Consider the following 18,873-nt stretch of genomic DNA (forward strand, 5'->3'; position numbering starts at 1 on the left):
TTTCCTCTCCAGGCTAAACATACTGAGCTCCTTCAACCTTTCCTCATAGGACTTGGTCTTCAGACCCCTCACCATCTTCATTGCCTTCCTCTGGACACGTTCTAGCTCGTCTGTGTCCTTAAATTGTGGTGCCCAAAACTGAACACAATACTCTAGGTGAGGTCTAACTAGAGCAAAGAGATACCATCACTTTGCGTGATCTGGACATTATACTTCTGTTTATATGGCCCAAAGTCACATTTGCCCTTTTAACTACCTCATCACACTGCTGACTCATGTTCAGTGTATGATCTACTAAGACCCCTAGATCTTTTTTGCACATATTACTGCCAGGACAAGTCCTCCCAATCCTATAATAATGCATTTGATTTTTCCAACCTAAATGCAGAATTTTACATTTATCTCTATTGAAATTCATTTTATTTGTTTCCAGCCTGTCAAGATCATCCTGTATCCTGGCTCTGTCTTCTACCATATTTGCTGTGTGTGTTAAGTGCCATCAAGTCGCTTCCGACTCATGGCGACCCTATGAATGAAAGTCCTCCAAAATATCCTATCTTTGACAGATTTGCTACCCCTCCCAATTTGAAATCATCTGCAAATTTAATAAGAATCCCCTCTATTCCTTCATTGAAATCATTTATAAAGATGTTGAACAACACAGGTCCCAAGACAGATCCCTGAGGCACTCCACTAGTCACTCTTCTCCAAGAGGATGAGGAACCATTATGAAGCACTCTTTGAGTGCAATCTGTCAACCAGTTACAGATCCACCTAACAGTAATAGGATCTAAACCACATTTTACCAACTTGTAAACAAGAATATTATGTGGAACCTTATTAAAAACCTTACTGAAATCAAGGTAAACTATGTCCACAGCAATCCCCTAATCCAGCAAGGTAGTAACTTTCTCAAAAAAGGAGATGAGGTTAGTCTGACATGACTTGCTCTTGAAAAACCCATGCTGCCTCTTAGTAATCACAGCCATCCTTTCTAAATGCTCCAGGACTGACTGACTGATGATTTGTTCTAAAACATTTCCAGGTATAGATGTCAAGATGATGGCTTGGCTGCATTTATCTAAGTGTTTGGAGAAGAAATGACTGACTACTTGTAAATGGATCTTCAGGGTTAAAGGAGGAAGAAATAATTAATGGGCTCCTATTTAATGCATATCTAGCAATCACATTGCTACAGTGAAAGAGACAATAAGCAGAAATAAAATATATTTGGTCAGTACAGACTGCTAGTGACGCAGGGAATTCTGTTCCAGGATGTTCTGTGTTGCTGCTGGCTTTCTTCATACGGTGGAGCCCCTAAACTCTGCTTCACGTCATAGGGCATCATTCTCCTCTCCTCCATTTTATTCTCTCAACAACCATGTAAACTAGATTAGGCTGAAAGTGAGCGATGGGCCGAGTCACTCAGCAAGCTTCATGGATCCCCCAGATTCTAGTCTGACACTACTTAACTACACTATGTTGGCCCTCCTATGGCTTGAATATGGCAGATGTGATTATATCTACATTTTCAACCTTGGTAGTATCAGCAGCTCCCTGTGTGAAGGAATAGAGGACGTGAATATGATTCGGTTCTCCTCCCTCTTCAAAATGTGTGTTTTCTTGTTTCTCTGTATAAATCCAGGTCATACCTACATAGGAGCTTTTGATAGTTTATTAAACATTCCTGTTTTGCCTTCCCGGGTCCAGGGAACAAGCAGTTTTCTACTTGATTTTACGGAGTTTGTCACAGTAATATTGGAGGAAGCCCTGTGCTAGTATTCCGTCCCCAACACCAGGAAAACATCAGTGTCTTGGTATAGTTTAATCTTTAATATGGGTAGCTGTCTTAACATCCGTAGTCCATTGAATCTTAAATAGTTTTAGTTCATTAGAAATGCCCTCGGTCTGAGTACTATTTTGGAGGGTTTTTAAAAACACAGTGCCTACAAGTGAGTGCTTTGAAATGTAACAAAACACACACGATATGCTTTATTAAAAATACCGAACAATCTAATTAAAGCCACGCTTGGTACTTTTTAAAGTAAACATTTAAACGATGTTTGCCCTATGAAGCTTTGTTAATTAAATAAGCTCGGCTAGAAGGCTGAAATTAATATACATTTTATATTAAAATTCAATTAATCCATACTTTTCAAATATTCCATAGCATTTACTACAGATGGTCAGGGTCCCCGCCGCACACTCAGAATGGTTTCATATAAATGGGATTCTGAGGCTAATTGTAATATATGATTTTGTTGTTGTTGTCCTCTTAAAATCTGTACTCAAAATAATTGGAGGGGGCAGGTGGAAGAGAAGAATTCATAAAGCTAAAAAACAAACCTGAATTCACCATTAAAACACACTTGTGTAACCTGTTAACTCATGCTTCAAGTGGGTTCCATCCATCAATATTCTAATATTTTTGCTGAGGGAGTGTTTGGGGATTTGAATGGCACTGCTTGCTGTAGAAGAAGAAGAATTGGTTTTTATATGCCGACTTTCTCTACCGCTTAAGGGAGAATCAAACCGGCTTACAATCACCTTCCCTTTCCCTTCCCCACAACAGACACCCTGTGGGGTGGGTGGGACTGAGAGAACTCTACGACAGCTGTGACTAGCCCAAGGTCACCCAGCTGGCTTCATGTGGAGGAGTGGGGAAGCCAACCCCATTCACCAGATTAGCATCCGCCACTCATGGAGGAGTGGGGAATCAAACCCAGTTCTCCAGAGTCCACCTCTCCAAACCACTGCTCTTAACCACTACACCACGCTGGCTCTCTTACGTACTTACATGCCAAGGCTGTTTGGCATTTTGGCAGTTCACTATGTCTCACCAGATGGGCAAAATGGTGAAAAGAAATAGCTCATGTTTGATTTTTGCCAAGTGATTCCATCAAGAACGTGGCGTCTGTTGTAAGCAGATGAGGACACCAAGGAGCCATTGACTGCCCCATTGAGTCTAGACCACAACTCTGAGAATAAAAGGTATGGTGTAGGGGTTAAGAGCGGCGGCCCACTCCTCCATGTGAAGCCTGCTGGGTGACCTTGGTCCAGTCACAGTTCTGTCAGAACACTCTCAGCTCACGCGGAGGCAGGCAATGGCAAACCACCTCTGAATGTTTCTTGCCTTGAAAACCCCAAGGGATCGCCATAAGGTAGCTGTGACTTGACAGCGAAAGACAAAAACCTTGGTTTGTCACAAATCTTTTAAACTAAGACGGAAACAGTTCTGAAAGGCCAGTGGAGTGAACATCTGACTGGATTAAGCAGGGCAATAGTGTAAGGGGAGGCGTTGAATTTAGAGGTTCAGCAGTACTCCTGCACTGAACTCTTCAACGTCATCTGGGCTTCACAGCAGCAGAGAATTCAATACAATTAATCAGTCTAGCCATTCTGTGGATATAAATGCCACTGCGCAGCGGCTCTCCCATTTGCCAGCCTGCTTTTCAATGGTCAGTAAATTGCTAACGAACCACGCAGATCATATCTTAAGTGCCCAATCACCGAACAGCAGCGCAGTCCCTTCATGAAAGAGATGCTGATGAAAATGCCTCATGCAATCAGAGCAGTGATGACAGCGTGAACTAATACCCATTTTAAAACTTGGGTTGATGAAAGGTGTAGGGCTGTCATTTCTCTCGCTGCTGAAGAAAGGGTAGCGGCAAACCTCTTTCTATTTTCTTATATGTTGGGTGGGGGGAGATTTCATACTCAAGGGAGGGGTTGTAGGCAAAAATCTCACCTCTAAAGGAATTCTTCCTCCTGCAGGTAGCAAAATGTAACTTTAAATGAGTTGTTTTGAGGAGTGACTTTCTGGTGCTAGAGACCTTGTCTTTCTAACAGGCGGACCCTGCGGTCTGGTTTTTGGCACTTGGCCTGTGCTTGCTGTAGTGCAAGTTAGTCAGTGTCTATGCCCAGTTTGCAATAGTACACCACAACAGGAAAAAAGGTTAAAAGTACAAAATGCAGGAATTGCCAGCCACTGGCTGCAGGAGCTGTAGAAACTGTGAAACGCCACATGCTTCTCGTCTCGGATTTGAATTGTCCTTAATGGTTTTTTAATCGATAGATAATTATGCATACCTTATTTTATTGCAATCTTGAATCAACATAGACAACAACTGCTTAATATAGAAGGAAAAGAAATACAGATATTCAAGGATTTACCTCTTGGAATAATAACAAAAGGAAAGAGTTTGATGCATTGAAGAGGGCGATCTGGCTGCTACATCTGTCACCGCATTGATCACCAGGGTTGATTAGGCTGATCTGGCTGGCTAGGCGGGTGTCCACTACCTCCCTGACTGCTCCATGTGCATACCTCCCAAAGCTGTGCGCTTGGTGGAGGAGGACAACCATCCCAGATAGAAGGAATGTACCATTCTTCGGTCAAGGGTATATGATAGAGAGCGTTACAAGAGAAACAAATCAGATATCACTGGAAAATACCCTTCACTTTGGAAATATTCCTGGCAAAAGGTAGAACAACGATAACAACAGAGTAAGCAAAGCAACTGATACAAGAATTGACAGGTGCAGATTGACCACAAAATTCAGAACCGAAAGACACAGGAAGTGCATCTCCCAAGAAACAACAATACAAGAAACCTCAAAGGAAATAAGAAAAAGAAGACAAGGAGGAAAAGAGACAGTTTTTATACAACAGATCAGGTGAAAGATTGTATGAGAAAATGGATGCGAAACTTTGGAGAAAACATATATATGAAGCAATGGGAGGATTTATGGACTAAAGAAATCAAGTTTACAGAATGTCAAACACTAAGAGAGAATTGGTATAAAATGTTTTATAGATGGTATATTTCGCCCAAAGAAATATACCAATAACAAATACAGTGGGAACTGTTGGAAATGCCAAAATATGGATGCATCTTTCTATCATATTTGTTTGTTTGTTTGTTTGCTTGTTTGTTTAGACTTCTAGCCTGCCCTCAATCCCCGGCAAGCCGGGCTCAGGGCAGGTAACAAGATAACAACAATAAGAATCATAATACATCCATAATTAAAACTGTTAAAAGCATAATACATAGTAGTTAAAATCAGATTAATATAATAGGATGGCGCCAGTTCAACCGTGATGGCTACTGAGAGGCCTATCCTGGCAATCAGTGCCCCCACATGCTTAGAAAAAATAAAAAGTAGGGAGAGGAGGGTAGGGAGGCCAGCACAGATGACAACCTGCGGCTGCCGTCAATTGTAAGCCTGGTGGAACAGTTCCATTTTGCAGGCCCTGTGGGACTTTTTAAGGTCCTGCAGGGCCCTGATATTACTCGGTAGTAAGTTCCAACAGGCAAGGTCCTTGTCGAGGACAGCCGCACACTCCTTGGGTTGGGGACCACCAACAAGTTATTATTCAACAATCGTGGCACTCTTCGTGGAGTATACCTGGAGAGGCAGTCCCGAAGGTACGAAGGTCCCAGACTGTAAGGTTTTAAAGGTCAAAACCAGCACCTTAAACCTGATCTAGTATTCCAGCTGAAGCAAGTGCTGCTGTTGTAGTGCTGGCTGTATATGCTCCTGCAGCGGAGTCCCCTGTCAGGAGCCTTGCTGCGGCATTCTGTACCAGTTGGAGTTTCCGAACCAGTCCCACGTAGAGGTTGGGACATGTGGTTGTCATGCAAGAAAGCAAGAAAATATTGGATAGAGATCCAGGATGAAATGCAAAAGATTTTAAAAATTAAGTTTGGACTAGACCCTAAAAGTATGCTATTAAATATATTACCAAGCAGTGTGCTGAAAATGTGTATATAATGAATTATTCAAATATACGGTAACAGCAGCAAGAATAGTATTTGCAGCAAAGTGAAAAGCAGACAAATGCCCAACTCTGGAAGAATGAGAAAAAATGGGCAGAATATGGTGTCATGGCAAGTCTAACATCAAATGAGAATTAAAGTTAAAAGGGAAAGATTTAAGAAAGAAATGTTTTAAAAGATAATCAAAGGCAGATGAAAATAAGACAAAGTGTTATTACGAATGCACTGTAATTAAACCTAGTATGGAAACGAATCATTAGAAATTTATGTAATGTTCTATATATAGATATCAACTTTACTAATCGTTCCTATACCTTGTGGTAATAATAAAATCTTTAATTAAAAAAAAAAGAATGGGGCATGGCTTAGTGGTGAAACATCTGGCTGACATGGAAAAGGTCCCAGACTCAATCCCTAGCATCCCCAGTGGAAAGGATCAGGTAGTAGGTGACATGGAAGACCTCCTCCTGAGACCCTGGAAAGCTGCTGCCAGCGCAGATGTGTGCGTTCAGTATGGTGGTAGGAACATTTAACACAACTGAAGAAAAAGGGGAACGAATAAACTCAACCTAAAAGTCAGGGGAAACCAAAGGGGTTGAGCTAAACACTATCTAATAAAACAACCAATACATCTGTTTTTATTATATATTGTGCACATTTGTATTTAAAAACACAGGGCCCAAAATACAGGCTTCCTAAAAATTACAAACATAGTTACAAATATTACCAACACACAACAATTTATGTTAGTATATAAAGTGACCAAGATCTGACCAGATGCGCTTCGGCCTTTTACAGGCCTTCCTCAGTGGCCATACATACACAATTTCACAATACACATCCTGACACGCTGACATTGTACAAGGTAAAAAATAAAATAACCTTTTATTCTGTGTAGCTTTATGACAAATTAGTCAGTCCATGTGTCTTAAAACATGGCTCACACCTCGTCTGTGGTGTCCAGCGTCTCAGGATGTGTGAAACATCAACAAATGTGAAGAAAAGAATGGCCGTATAACCCCGTCTTCCCCTATTCTAGGCTATAAATTGTGAGGATTGCGCAAATTGTGCAATCAAGGGTTGCGGAGCACCAGCCTTCCTGTCTGCCATCAGGAAAAACCTATTTCAAAACATGTCCTGATAGTGGATGCTACAGAGAATACATGTAACACATGATCTGTGAATGGAGAGCTTAATGTAATGTAGTTCTGGGAAGGGTTACAAAAACTCTTGCCACTTGGGAATGGTTGTCCCTCTGTTCGTGTGTTTAAAAACAGGTCACCACATCCATTTGTGTTTTGAGTGTGTGTTTAATTCCCGGGGATCTGTGTGCCAGGTAAATAGGGTTTGTTTGAAATTTCGCAGGATAAGCAGTCTTCCTGATAACCACTTGCTAAACACTAGTGCAAAAACCCAGCCCAATTTCCTTCATCCATTATTCCTTAGGACCTGCCTGGTTTCCTGCGCAAATCTTGACTTAAGTGGAGGTTTCTCGAATCCCTTTCTCCTCCATGTGAGCAGCAACTTGAAGCACTGATACCATTAAAAGCCTCCCCCCCATCAGCAAATGGTTCTTAGAAAGCATCAGAGGTGCTTAAAGGGAGAGAAGAGGAGTTCGAGTTCAGGGGCTTTGTTGGGCGGCAGATGGGAAAACCCTGGAGTGGGGACTGGGTTGAGTTCCTAGGCTGCCAGTAGCATCTCTCTATTCCATACTCCTGGTCAGGGCCAGTTGCAAGTTTTGTGGAGCCCCGGGCAGAGAGTTCCTAGCACCCCCCCATCCCTCCTCAGCACACCACTGGGGACGCGTGACCTCCTGCCGTCCCGCCCACCAGCACTCCTCCCACCTGCTTGTGTGTCCTTTCCTTGTCTGTCCACAAGCACTCCCACTTCCAACATTCACAGCTGCCTGCAGACCTTTCCCCAGTGGCATTGAGCAGTGGAGCATGAGTGGTAAAGCGGCAGCAACTGAAGGGGCAGAGGGTGGTGGCAGCGGTGGGCCCTACCGGAAACACTGGGCCCTGGCAGCTGCCCCACCTCAGGGCATGCTGACACCAGTCCTGCTCTTGGCCCACTCCTTTGTCTGCCTTGCACTTTTTGAGAGTCTATATACTCAGGATCACTCTTACTTTAAGGTTAAGAGCGGTGGTTTGGAGCGGTAGACTCTGATCTGGAGAACTGGGTTTGATTCCTCACTCCTACACATGATCAGCGGACGCTAATCTGATGAACCAGGTTGGTTTTCCCACTCCTGCACATGAAGCCTGGGTGACCTTGGGCTAATCACAGCTCTCTCAGCCCCACCTACCTCACAGGGTGTCTGTTGTGGGGAGGGGAAGGAAAGGTGATTGTAAGCCGGTTTGATTCTTCCTTAAGCGGTAGAGAAAGTCGGCATATGAAAACCAACTCTTCTTCTAAGCTGGAAAAATCTGAAGCTCTTACAGCTGACACTGGCCCCTAGGAACTGGAAATACTTTTCCAGCCTGAATCCATGTTCAGAAAGAGGTGGACAAGCTCACCTTTTAAAGTCTCAGTGCTAACAGGGAGAGTTAGTTGATCAACAATCCCTTGCTTGTTTATCCTAAGCATGGAAAGACAATTCACTAACCTTGCAGTAAAATCTTGCAGTAACGAACTGTATGAATCTGATGTTAGAATCATAGAGTTGGAAGGGACCACCAGGGTCATGTAGTCCAACCCCTTGCACAATGCAGGAAATTCACAACTACCTCCCCCACACACCCCCAGTGACCCATATGTTAGTATTCAGGATACAAGGATTTTCGCGTTTTGTAGTTAAATGTGTATTTGCAACTGGTGTCTAACTTGTTTCTTCTAGGGTGATGCTCCCTCCCCCCCCCCCAATTTTTGTGGTGGCTGACCTTTCTAAAGTTTTGTTATTGGCCAGAGGCACAGTATACAAATGCTGCTTGTTCTTGGTAAACAGTGTACATTTTCCACACACCTTCACATTAAAGCCCTCATGCTCCTTCAGTTCCATTCCCCCATCTATTTGATCAGAGAAGTACCCAGTCATTCAACTTCTTCATAGGGCTTTTTGAGTAGCCATGTATGCTTTCCACTTTACTAGCCATTCAGTATGAAAATTATGGTCAATAGGATATTGAATGTTGTTTTTTTCATTCTAGCAGGCATAGCGTAAACGAATATACATATGGTTGAATGGTTCCTTTATCTGCGGTTGTAGAAATTAGTAATCCATTCTGAATGTTAACATGGTTTTTTTTATATATATATTCTAGGTTGCGGTTGTTAAAATGAAGTGCACAGAGCGCATTTATGCAATGAAAATCCTAAATAAATGGGAAATGCTTAAAAGGGCAGAGGTAAGTACAGTGTCTCCAACTCAGTTTTTTAAAAAATAGCACTACAGAAAATTACAGTGAACTTCTGCCAGATTAGAAAGAATTACTGCATGGGCAAATAGGGGCTTCGGGTTGTTTTTTTAAAAAAGTGAGCTGCTTTAATGCAATCAGGTCTGACAGTCCCTTCGAGGCATCTGTTGTTCTCAGCATTACTGTGTATTCGTTCACCAGACAGTCTGCCCTAGTTCTTACCGTGATTTATATTGGCCAGATTTTTTGTTTACTGTAAAACCAAGTTAAAGACTTACACTGAGGCTTCAGATTTCATTTGCCCTGACACAGAGAGCAATATGCAAAAGCCATTATTCAGGATGGAGAATAGAGGTTTGTGCATTTGAAAACCAAAAAAACCCCAAGGCTTCAAGGGCAGCGGTTTAATTTATGGGAGGGGGGCAGTTTTTTAGGTGCTTATTTGGGGGAGGAAATGCGTGAACTTGTTTGTGGAAGTAAGAAAAAGCCAGAGTACCGCTGATGCGCCGTTAAAACATGATACATGGTTTGGAAACATTATAAATAAAAGAATAAACCATCCACGTACCTTAAAAAGACCAGCATTTAAATTACTAAAGAAATAATTGAATAGATGATTGGTTTATCAAGGTTAGTATTGTCTCCTGTGGCAACAGCCCTCCTGGGGTCTCAGGTTCTCTCCCTATCATTGACTACCTAATCCTATTAAGGGGAGATGACAGGGATTGAACTTGGGACCTTCTACCAAAGTAGATGGGCTACCACTGAGCCATAGTCGCTTTGATCAAAGCTGTGTGTGTAGTGGCAAAATACGTCAGGATGATTTTGAATATAAACTGTATGCAAGATTCAAAAATAAACCATACACTTATTTGGAGGAGGGTAGAAAATGTATATGTCCCGCGCCCAGGCTAGCCCCGGGCACGGGACTGCCCGGCGGCGCACTTACCGGGCAGGAGGAGGCGAAGCCGGATGGGGAAAAGGGGGCAGGGCGAAGTCCCCCGGCAGAGGAGGAGCCGGGCGGGGAAGGGCCGGAGGGGCGAAGGGACGGGAGCGGGAGCGGCAGAGCACGAGCCGCCAATCAGCTGGGGCGGGGCCGCAGCCCTCCTGAGGGGGAGGGCGGATGGACGGAGCTGCCAGGGGCTGATTGGTGGAGCCCCTGTCAGACAGGAGGGGAGGTGGGAAAGGGGTGGAACCCCGGAGGGCCTGGCTGCCTATATGACGGGGAGGGGGTGGAAGGCCAGGGAGGAAGCGGTGCTGGGCGTCCCTGGAGCTGGTGTGGCTCAGAGGAGCAGGAACGGACCGTGGGCTGAAGAGGAGGAAAGGAAATCCTCTCAGGAGGCCCATTCTGAGGCCAAAGGAAGCCCTCTCCAAGTCAAGCCGGCCAGGCCGCGGAGCTAAGAGGCGGGGCCCGAGGGGACGGATCCTCACAGTATACCACGGAATAATACAGTTCCTAGCTTTAATGAGATTTGGGTGTAATTGGTGGGATCCTGGAAGTATGCAGGCTACCAATCCCAACACAATCTATTCACCTCAGAGAGGTTTTTTGACGGGACTCAGCTTTAAAAAAAAAATTTGTTTGGGTCCTGCATCTTCGTTCCATGGGCATTTCTGACTGCCCACTGCAGAGGCTGTCTTGTACTGTGTAGTTCATCCCTCTTGTGCTAGTTGCTTTGGACTCCTTGAAAAGCATTGCACTTGTGGAAGTGGAAATGCCTAGCACAAGAGCAAGTACGCTTTGCAGCACAGGTCAGTCTCCACAGCAGCTAAGTGCATGTGGAACACAGGCATAGGATCCAAGCCATGTTTTTATTTCTTCCTTTGTCTTACAAAGAGCCCATTCCTGAAGGGAGGGGGGGCGAAGCTCCTTAGGAGCTGTCGTGACTCCGTGCTGGCATAGGTGCCACCTTATCAAGGAATAAAGTGGCACCTACACCGGCGCGGGGGCAAACATGCCAGCATCCGGGTGCCGCTGCCAGCGCAGCCACCCCACCAAGGCTTTCCCTTCTGCATCGGCGCAGGGAGGGTGGGGAGCTGCAGTTAGGCAGCTTCCTCACCCCTTTCATCCCGGGAATGCCTCCTCATGCTACAGCTGTGCTGTGCCACCTTTTTGTAGGCAGTTGGGGATTTCCCACCTTTTCTCTATTTTTATGTTTTAAAAAAGCCTTTTTTTTGCAGCTACGCTGCTCCCAGCTGCTGCAGATCTGCCCCCCACCCCCAGGATTGGACTGAAAAAGTATTGGTAAACACCACTTGCTGTTCTGCAAGAATTGGTATATTCCTGTCTGTCACTAAACACACATGCGGCTGGTTGAAATGTGATAAAGTCCACGTATGAGTCTCTCTTCTCCATAGGAGGGTGGAGGTCTTTCTAATAATTATAAACTAGGTCTGTCAACTTATTAAAGAATGAGTAGTTGATTGGTTGGTCAAGACAGGTGATTGATTCGTTAAAGCAGAATAAAATAACGGGGTAAATAATAAATAATTAAATACTTTTAAAGACGCAATAAGAAGCCTCAAAACTCCCCCTTAATTACTCTAAGTGTGTTGAATTAGGAGAACCAGCGTTCTCCTAATTCCCAGTCCTTTGGCCCCAGCCCCACCTTTTCTTCGAAGATGTTAAAAAAAAAAAAGTTTTTCACAATTTCCTCTTTTCTCATTCCATTTTTAGACTGCTTGTTTCCGAGAAGAGAGAGATGTGTTGGTGAATGGAGACTGTCAGTGGATTACTACGTTGCACTATGCCTTCCAGGATGAAAACTATTTGGTATGTGTGAACACCAAGCCCTGAAAGAACCTTTAACACCTGAGATCTCACTTGGAGTCCTTTGGGAATTTCAGAGTGTGAGACTGTTGCTAGCTGCTGTGCCTGCTTGCTTGTCCCCTCCTTCTGGAGGAAGAACAAATTCCCAGCATAACTCGCATACAATTTGTTTCATTTTATTTCCCTCTCTAGGTGTGTTGATCTGCCATTAAATGTAATGAGCTAGAGTGAATATAATTAGTCGAGTTAAATGAAATCCAGTGTTTATTGCATTGAATTCAGTTCAATTAAATGCTTATTCTTTTGTTATTTACCTTTGTGCTCTGCAGCTTCATGTGTCACTTGGTACAAGATGTCGTTAAAAAAAAAAATCTGGTAGTGAGCAAACCAGTTTGTGAGCTGCCTGTGCCTTCACTTTTATTGCATTTGTTTATGGTTTGTAATCATTGCAAGCTTCCTTGCATCCTTGTACAAGTTAAGAGTGTGGGATACAGTTTTTTAAAGTAGATTAAATAGTAAATCAGTTCGATACTGTTCAAAGAAAATTTGAGATAATTCATTCAGGAATGCAAGAACTGAAATAAAAATTCAGAGAAATTATTTGTAGTGTTTCAGGGGTTGTTCTCCAATAGAAGAGCAAGATGCAAGTCCAGTCGCCCCTCAGGAGACCAACAAGATTTTCAGTGTATAAACTTCGAGTCGTATCTGACAAACGGAGCTCTGTCACTCAAAAGCTTTTACCCTAGAAATCTTGTTGGTCTTTAAGGTGATATTGGACTTGAATCTCGTCCTTCGTGTGTATGTACAGAGAACCTTGGAGGCCGTAGTCCCAACAGAAGGCAGCAGGAGCTCCTACCTAGTGAAAGAGGAGGGAGGGTACTTGTTCTCCTGAGGAGGAGAGTCCTTTATTATTCCTAGAAAGCCCATTCTACATATTAATTGGATGGGCACAGGAAGGTCTTATGAAGGTCTTACAGCCCTTGTGGAGTACCCTTCAGGGTTTGAGAAACACTGTATTATGCTAAGCACTGCAAAATGAGTTTCAATAGCCTCTATACTGGGACATTTTAAGGGTAATTAATAATGTGTGGTAACACTCAGTTCAAGTACTAGATGTAACAACAATAATGTTAAGCATTGCTTTATGTTTGTATGTCATCTTTAGGTGTGTAAGGGTTGTAATGTTTTGATTAGATTCGTAGTAAACCGTATGTCTTAATTCCATACCTGTTTTATTCATATCATAATTAAGCCCTTAACAGGATTTAAAGCAGCCCATAAACTTTATGAATCAGCTTCTCATATTCCTTATCTGTTCCACCTCACTCAAGAAATGTGCGTTAATTGACATGAACAATTTATTGAGTTCAGTAGACCTTGTCTTAGAGTGAGATTTAAATCTGAAAAGATTGATCATCTTTGCTTTCCTGCTATTTGTGATGCCATTGTCTCTTCTATGGCACAATTTCGCTGAACATGTTTTAACTGCGTTAATTTATGCGGTGTCATTACTATTCTTCAGGCAGAAATAATTGAAAGTACATTCACAATGTGCAGCCTCTTGTTAAAAGACAGGAATGCATTGGGGAAAAAATGAATTTAAATGAAGCTTAGAACCCAAGAGTTCTTCCAGGATGAGCAGTCAGTATCCACGACTCTTGGTTGACCTGCATTCTCAAGGAGTATTATACTGTGAGCTAAGTACTGTAAAAGAGCCCATGAACACTTCAGGGTTGACCAGTTGTCTCAAAGACATCCTTTTTTGAGCTTAGGTTGAGGATGTAGCCATGCCTTTAGGAATTTGTCTTCATAGAAAATACTGCTATGAAATTTCCTCTGTAAATACTCCTCTAAAAACTGCTCAGTCAAGGTCGTATTATCTGTTGTGTGTCTTATGTTACTGATACGAGACCTTTCGCCTTTGGAAACCTGTGGTCTTAAGATATCCTTGTATTCATGGGGATTGACCATGGTGGAGCACATAGTTTTCAAAGAGAAGTTTCACTTTTTGGATTGTTCCCTTGAAAACCGTCTCAGCTTTTTTCCCCCACTCAGTATTTTGTCATTTAGAAGTACATGGCGCACAACTGCAGTCTAGTCATGCGCTTATACAACAGCAGGGCTCCGGATAGTCATACAGCGTTCAGTAGAGCATAGTTCCCCGTCCTCCTTCTCTGGTCATCATGAGCCTATGGAAGTACACGTGCAAAAATTCAGTTTTCTTTTTATTTTGGTGGCTTCAGTTTTTCCATAGAAAAATCAGAAAATTGAAAATAAACCCCTATGAAATATTTTCTCTTTGAAACGAGTGAAGGGCTTTTTAAGACAAGAGTTAATTCAGTAATAATTTGGAGGACATTGATTCATGATAATAATTTGGAGGACATTGATTCATAGGGTCGCCATGAGTCGGAAACGACTTGACGACACTTAACACACACACACACATGCTGTAGAAGTACAATATTTTTGAGACTATATTGTTTAAACATGGCTACTTTTGTCCACCGTTGGTATGCTAAAATGTGTATGATAATAAATACACTTTGGAAGACTTTATTGTTTTCTATTACAAAGTGTAACCTGATATCCAGATATACTACAAGTCTTACAGTGACTGTATATGCCTCAGTAATACAGTTTCTTTGCTTTGCTGCAACATTTGTTTTTTCATTTTCAACTTTCCATTTTTCTTCTGTCTCAGATGGCAAAACTAAGATACATGCTCTAAAGTTATAAAGTATATCAGTTTGCAGTTCTTTCCTTCTTTCTTTAATTTTTCTTTCTTTCTGATACTAGATATAATTGTTGTGTCGCTTGTGGAAAACTATTTTTCCCCCATTGAAAACATTGAAAAGCACTAGGAAAATGCTTTTCTTCAGAATTTGTCCATGTTTTGTTTTCCTGGGACTTTGCATCTGTATCTAGGACCATTTTGCCAAGTAGCACAATTGTTAATTCTGACTTACAAACTATGCACTATATGTTGCTGAAGCATTATGCATATATGTCAGGTGTTTTGCAACCCCCCCCCCTCCCCATGGCTTCAAAATTTCTGGAAATTTCACATTTTGATTTTAACAGCATTGCTTGTATTTATTTATTTTTAGTATTTAGTAATGGACTACTATGTAGGTGGTGATTTGTTGACACTACTCAGCAAATTTGAAGACAAGCTTCCTGAAGATATGGCCAGGTTCTACATTGGTGAAATGGTGCTTGCTATACATTCCATCCATCAATTGCATTATGTACACAGGTAAGGACCATCTTATTGTGGTAGGAAAACTCACACTGAAGCCTTCAGCAACCTCCGGTTTGTCATTATGCCCAAATGCAGTTGCCTGAACAAACTTGAGGCTTGTTTCTTTCACTAGTCCCATTCAGATGATGCAGAACAAATCTCAGTTTAAGATGTCTGTGTTCAGACGTCAAAACGAACTGGAGTTAGTTGAGGGTTTGTTTGAGATGGTCAAGAACCGGGTTAATTTTCATGCTCACTCCCACCCTCCCTTCTCTCCTGATGCAGAACTCCAGAATTGAAGACAGAAAGCTTTGACTAACTCCAGCTAGTCTTGTGGTCTGAATGTGGCTCTCTGGACTAACTGTGCTTAGTTTCCTTTCCTGTAACATGGCCGAATCTATGTTTCGAATCACAGTTACTGGAAAGGGCATGAACCCCAATTAGTCTAGGTACCCACTGTTGGATTTCATGACAAATTAGAGTTAGTTGAAGACTTCCATTATCAATCTTGGCATGCTGCACACAGGAGAAGGAGGTAGAGAGTCAGCGAGATTAACAATCAACCAGGTTTGTGCCCAATACTAGCAAGCTCTGTTTTGTTTATAACATCTGAACTGTTCCTGAGTCTAGTTATCATTGAAATGACACCATGTGAAGAGCAATTGCAGTACAGTGTGCAAGAAAACCCTGAGTTGATTACAAGGGAACAAGGCACACGCAGGAAAGTTGACCCATTTGTTTATGGGCACACACTCAGGAATGACACAGAATGCATGTAATTGGAAAGAAGCTTGAAAGTGTGCTGGAGGCATAACTATAGCACTCTAGAAATGGGTTGAGAGGCCAGCCTAACCCATGTAGGTTACCGCTTTATTCCCAAACCCATAATGCAGTTGCATTCAATGGAGCAGAATCAAGGAGAATGGCGCCACAAATGCCAACGGTCTCTTGTAGCGATCTCCTAACGTGCGCGAATGCACTTTACTTGTGAAGAATGCAAACTCTGTGCAGCATCAAGTGTAAACATGGTTTGGAGTGCCCCGAGGGCAGCCGAGAAGATAATCGTTCATCAGACCGATCTGAGATGTGCGTGCAAACAAAGCAAATAGACCCATCTGCTTCACACAATGCATAGTTAAATTGTGGAACTCCCTGCCCCAGGATGTGGTGATGGCCGCCAACTTCGAAGGCTTTAAGAGGGAAGTGGACATGTTCATGGAGGAGAGGGCTATCCATGGCTACTAGTCAAAATGGATACTAGTCATGATGCATACCTAATCTCTCCAGCATAAGAGGAGCATGCCTGTTATATTATGTGCTGTGGAACAAAGGCAGGATAATGCTGCTGCAGTCGTCTTTTTTTTGGGGGGGGGGGCTTCCTGGAGGCCCCTGGTTGGCCACTGTGTGAACAGACTCCTGGACTTGATGGGCCTTGGTCTCATCCAGCAGGGGCTTTCTTATGTTCTTATGGCAGTATGTTTAGAAACATATTTACTCGTGGGTAGGCTTCATTGGTGTGGATCCAACCTTCTGTTGTAGGACAAGCTGCTTAAGTTGAAGGAAGGCTTCAAGCCTTGCTTAGTGGGGTGGCAGGAGAAGGGTTGGGATCCGTCCCACTAATTACAGTGGGGCTTGTTTTCAATATAAGAGAGTTTTACATTTCAGCCAGTAATGTCAGACCAATTCATTGGATTTTCTTAGCTTCAAAGGTAACCTCCCTTTCATCTCATACCATCTTGGTATCTCTAGGATCAGAGGAGCATGCCTATTGTATTAGGTGCTGTGAACACAGGCAGGATCATGCTGCTGCAGTCATCTTGTGTGTGGGCTTCATAGAGGCACCTGGTTGGCCACTGTGTGAACCGACTGCTGGACTTGATGGGCCTTGGTCTGATCCAGCATGGCCTTTCTTTTGTTCTTATGGTGTTTTCTTCTTGTGAAGCTGCTTAATTTGCATTGGGCTGCAGGTTATCATGTAAAATGGTGGTCATCAAAGCCCCAGCTGGTTATTTAATGGTTGCTTCTACTGCCCCGCCCATTTCACATTCTTTTTATTAAGATAAACATTGCTCTCTGTCTTCCCAAAGATTACTTTATAGCAAGAGGTGGAGTGGCTGTGTGAACCCATTGGCAAGTGTAGTGTACTAATAATTTTCTCGTTAAGGCAATTTTTTTCTCTTGCTAAACGTAACGTGGCTTTTTAATGACCTTTCTAAATTACCGCGGCCTCAGGAAATCATTTGAAGACTTTTTGTCTCCGTTTGAGCTAGCTAGAAAAATTGGCATTTAAGCCAGCTTTTCTGAGTAAACAAGTGTGGTAAAATGCCACCAGGAAAAGTTCAGTCGTATTATTCATTAATATACCTGTCTTAGAGATCGCTTTGGAGCGGTAACTGTGTTAATATGCTGCAGCCAAAATGACAATCTTGTGGCACCTTAGACTAACAAATGTATTGTGGCATAAGCTTTCGTGAGCCAGAGCCAACTTTGCCAGTTGCACGAAGTGTTTGTAGTTGATAGAGACAGATGCCAAAATTTGTGAACCACAGTGCTCGGGGTGGGGTATTGTAAAGAGAGGCCAGAAGGCCCAGTTTCCAGGGCATAGGTGTGTTTTAAGAGCACCAGCAAAAGCAAGACCCAGTCAAGAGCCCAATCTCTGGGTGTGGGTTACTCCCTCCTCTTGATGAATGAACAAGTGACTAACGTGCATAATCTGAAAGATGGGACATTCGTTTTTTGCAGTGAGCTGGCCACCCCAAGTCCTTGCGGAGTCTGTTAAGATTGGATCTGCTCATGCATTCCAACTGAGCAGCTTTGTGCTGCAGTCTTCCTTCGAAACTCTTCTTAAATACTGTAGCATGTAAATGCATTACTTAGTTCCCTGGGAGGTGGTTTCCTGCCCCAACACACACTCACTGATTTCTGAATGTCCAGTGTTAGCATCTGTTCTTTATCCATTTGTTCTGTTGCACAGAGACGGTCACTTCAGCCAGTGTAAAATGGCAGAAGGATATTGCTGACACATGATAGCATATATTATATTAGGGATGTGTAGGTGAATGAGACCTTGCTGATCTTGAAGGGCTCCTCCGTGATAGCTTGCATGGATATGGGAATGATTTGGCACTGAGATTGGTTTCAGGGCCTAGCCCCAGGGTTTCTGTCTCCACTCGGTAGTCCATTTTTATTGCTCATTAATTGCTTCAGTCCTATGATAAGGAAGAATCATCTTCCGGGAGAGGTTGTAGATTTCTGGAGAGGTTTAAACTGAGAGCCTGCAGGTGACAACCAGTGGCATTCTCCTGTTCTCCCTGCTGAGCTTTGTAGAAAGTAGCTCCCGGATCCCTCTCTAGCCTTGCTGTGCCTTTGCAGTTCTCTGGGTGGGTACATTAGTTTTAAGAATGCTTGGTGTCAATCTTGCAGGCGTCCTTGTCCAAAAGACTGGTGCATGTATGTATTTCATAGTTTGGCTGTAAACAGTGGATTGCAGATTCCATGTTCTGCAAGAACCCTAGATTCGAATCGAGTAGCATCTTAAAGACCAACAAGATTTTCAGGGTATAAGCTTTTGAGAGTCAGTGTTCCTTTTGTTAGATACAAAAGAGCGCTGTAGTTAAATGTAGCATTTAGTAGGTTTCTGGAATAAAGTGAAGCTTATAGGTCATCGTATAGTTGAACAGTGGTGTTCAGAAAGTGGGACCTACTATAAGGACTGGTCTTAGGCTC

At 43.0% G+C, this 18,873-nt stretch overlaps 1 protein-coding gene across 2 annotated transcripts in view; it reads left to right on the forward strand.

The window, feature by feature from the left end:
* CDC42BPB (CDC42 binding protein kinase beta) overlaps positions 1–18,873 on the forward strand; it is a 149,593-nt gene that overhangs the window by 39,444 nt on the left and 91,276 nt on the right. For both annotated transcript variants that reach the window (XM_056850682.1, XM_056850683.1), the window contains exons 3-5: positions 9,041–9,124; positions 11,811–11,906; positions 15,014–15,162. In XM_056850682.1, the coding sequence (XP_056706660.1) occupies positions 9,041–9,124; positions 11,811–11,906; positions 15,014–15,162 (329 nt within the window). The remainder of the gene's footprint in view (positions 1–9,040; positions 9,125–11,810; positions 11,907–15,013; positions 15,163–18,873) is intronic.

This window comes from Euleptes europaea, chromosome 6 (assembly GCF_029931775.1).
Source record: "Euleptes europaea isolate rEulEur1 chromosome 6, rEulEur1.hap1, whole genome shotgun sequence".
NCBI classification, from domain to species: Eukaryota; Metazoa; Chordata; class Lepidosauria; order Squamata; family Sphaerodactylidae; genus Euleptes; species Euleptes europaea.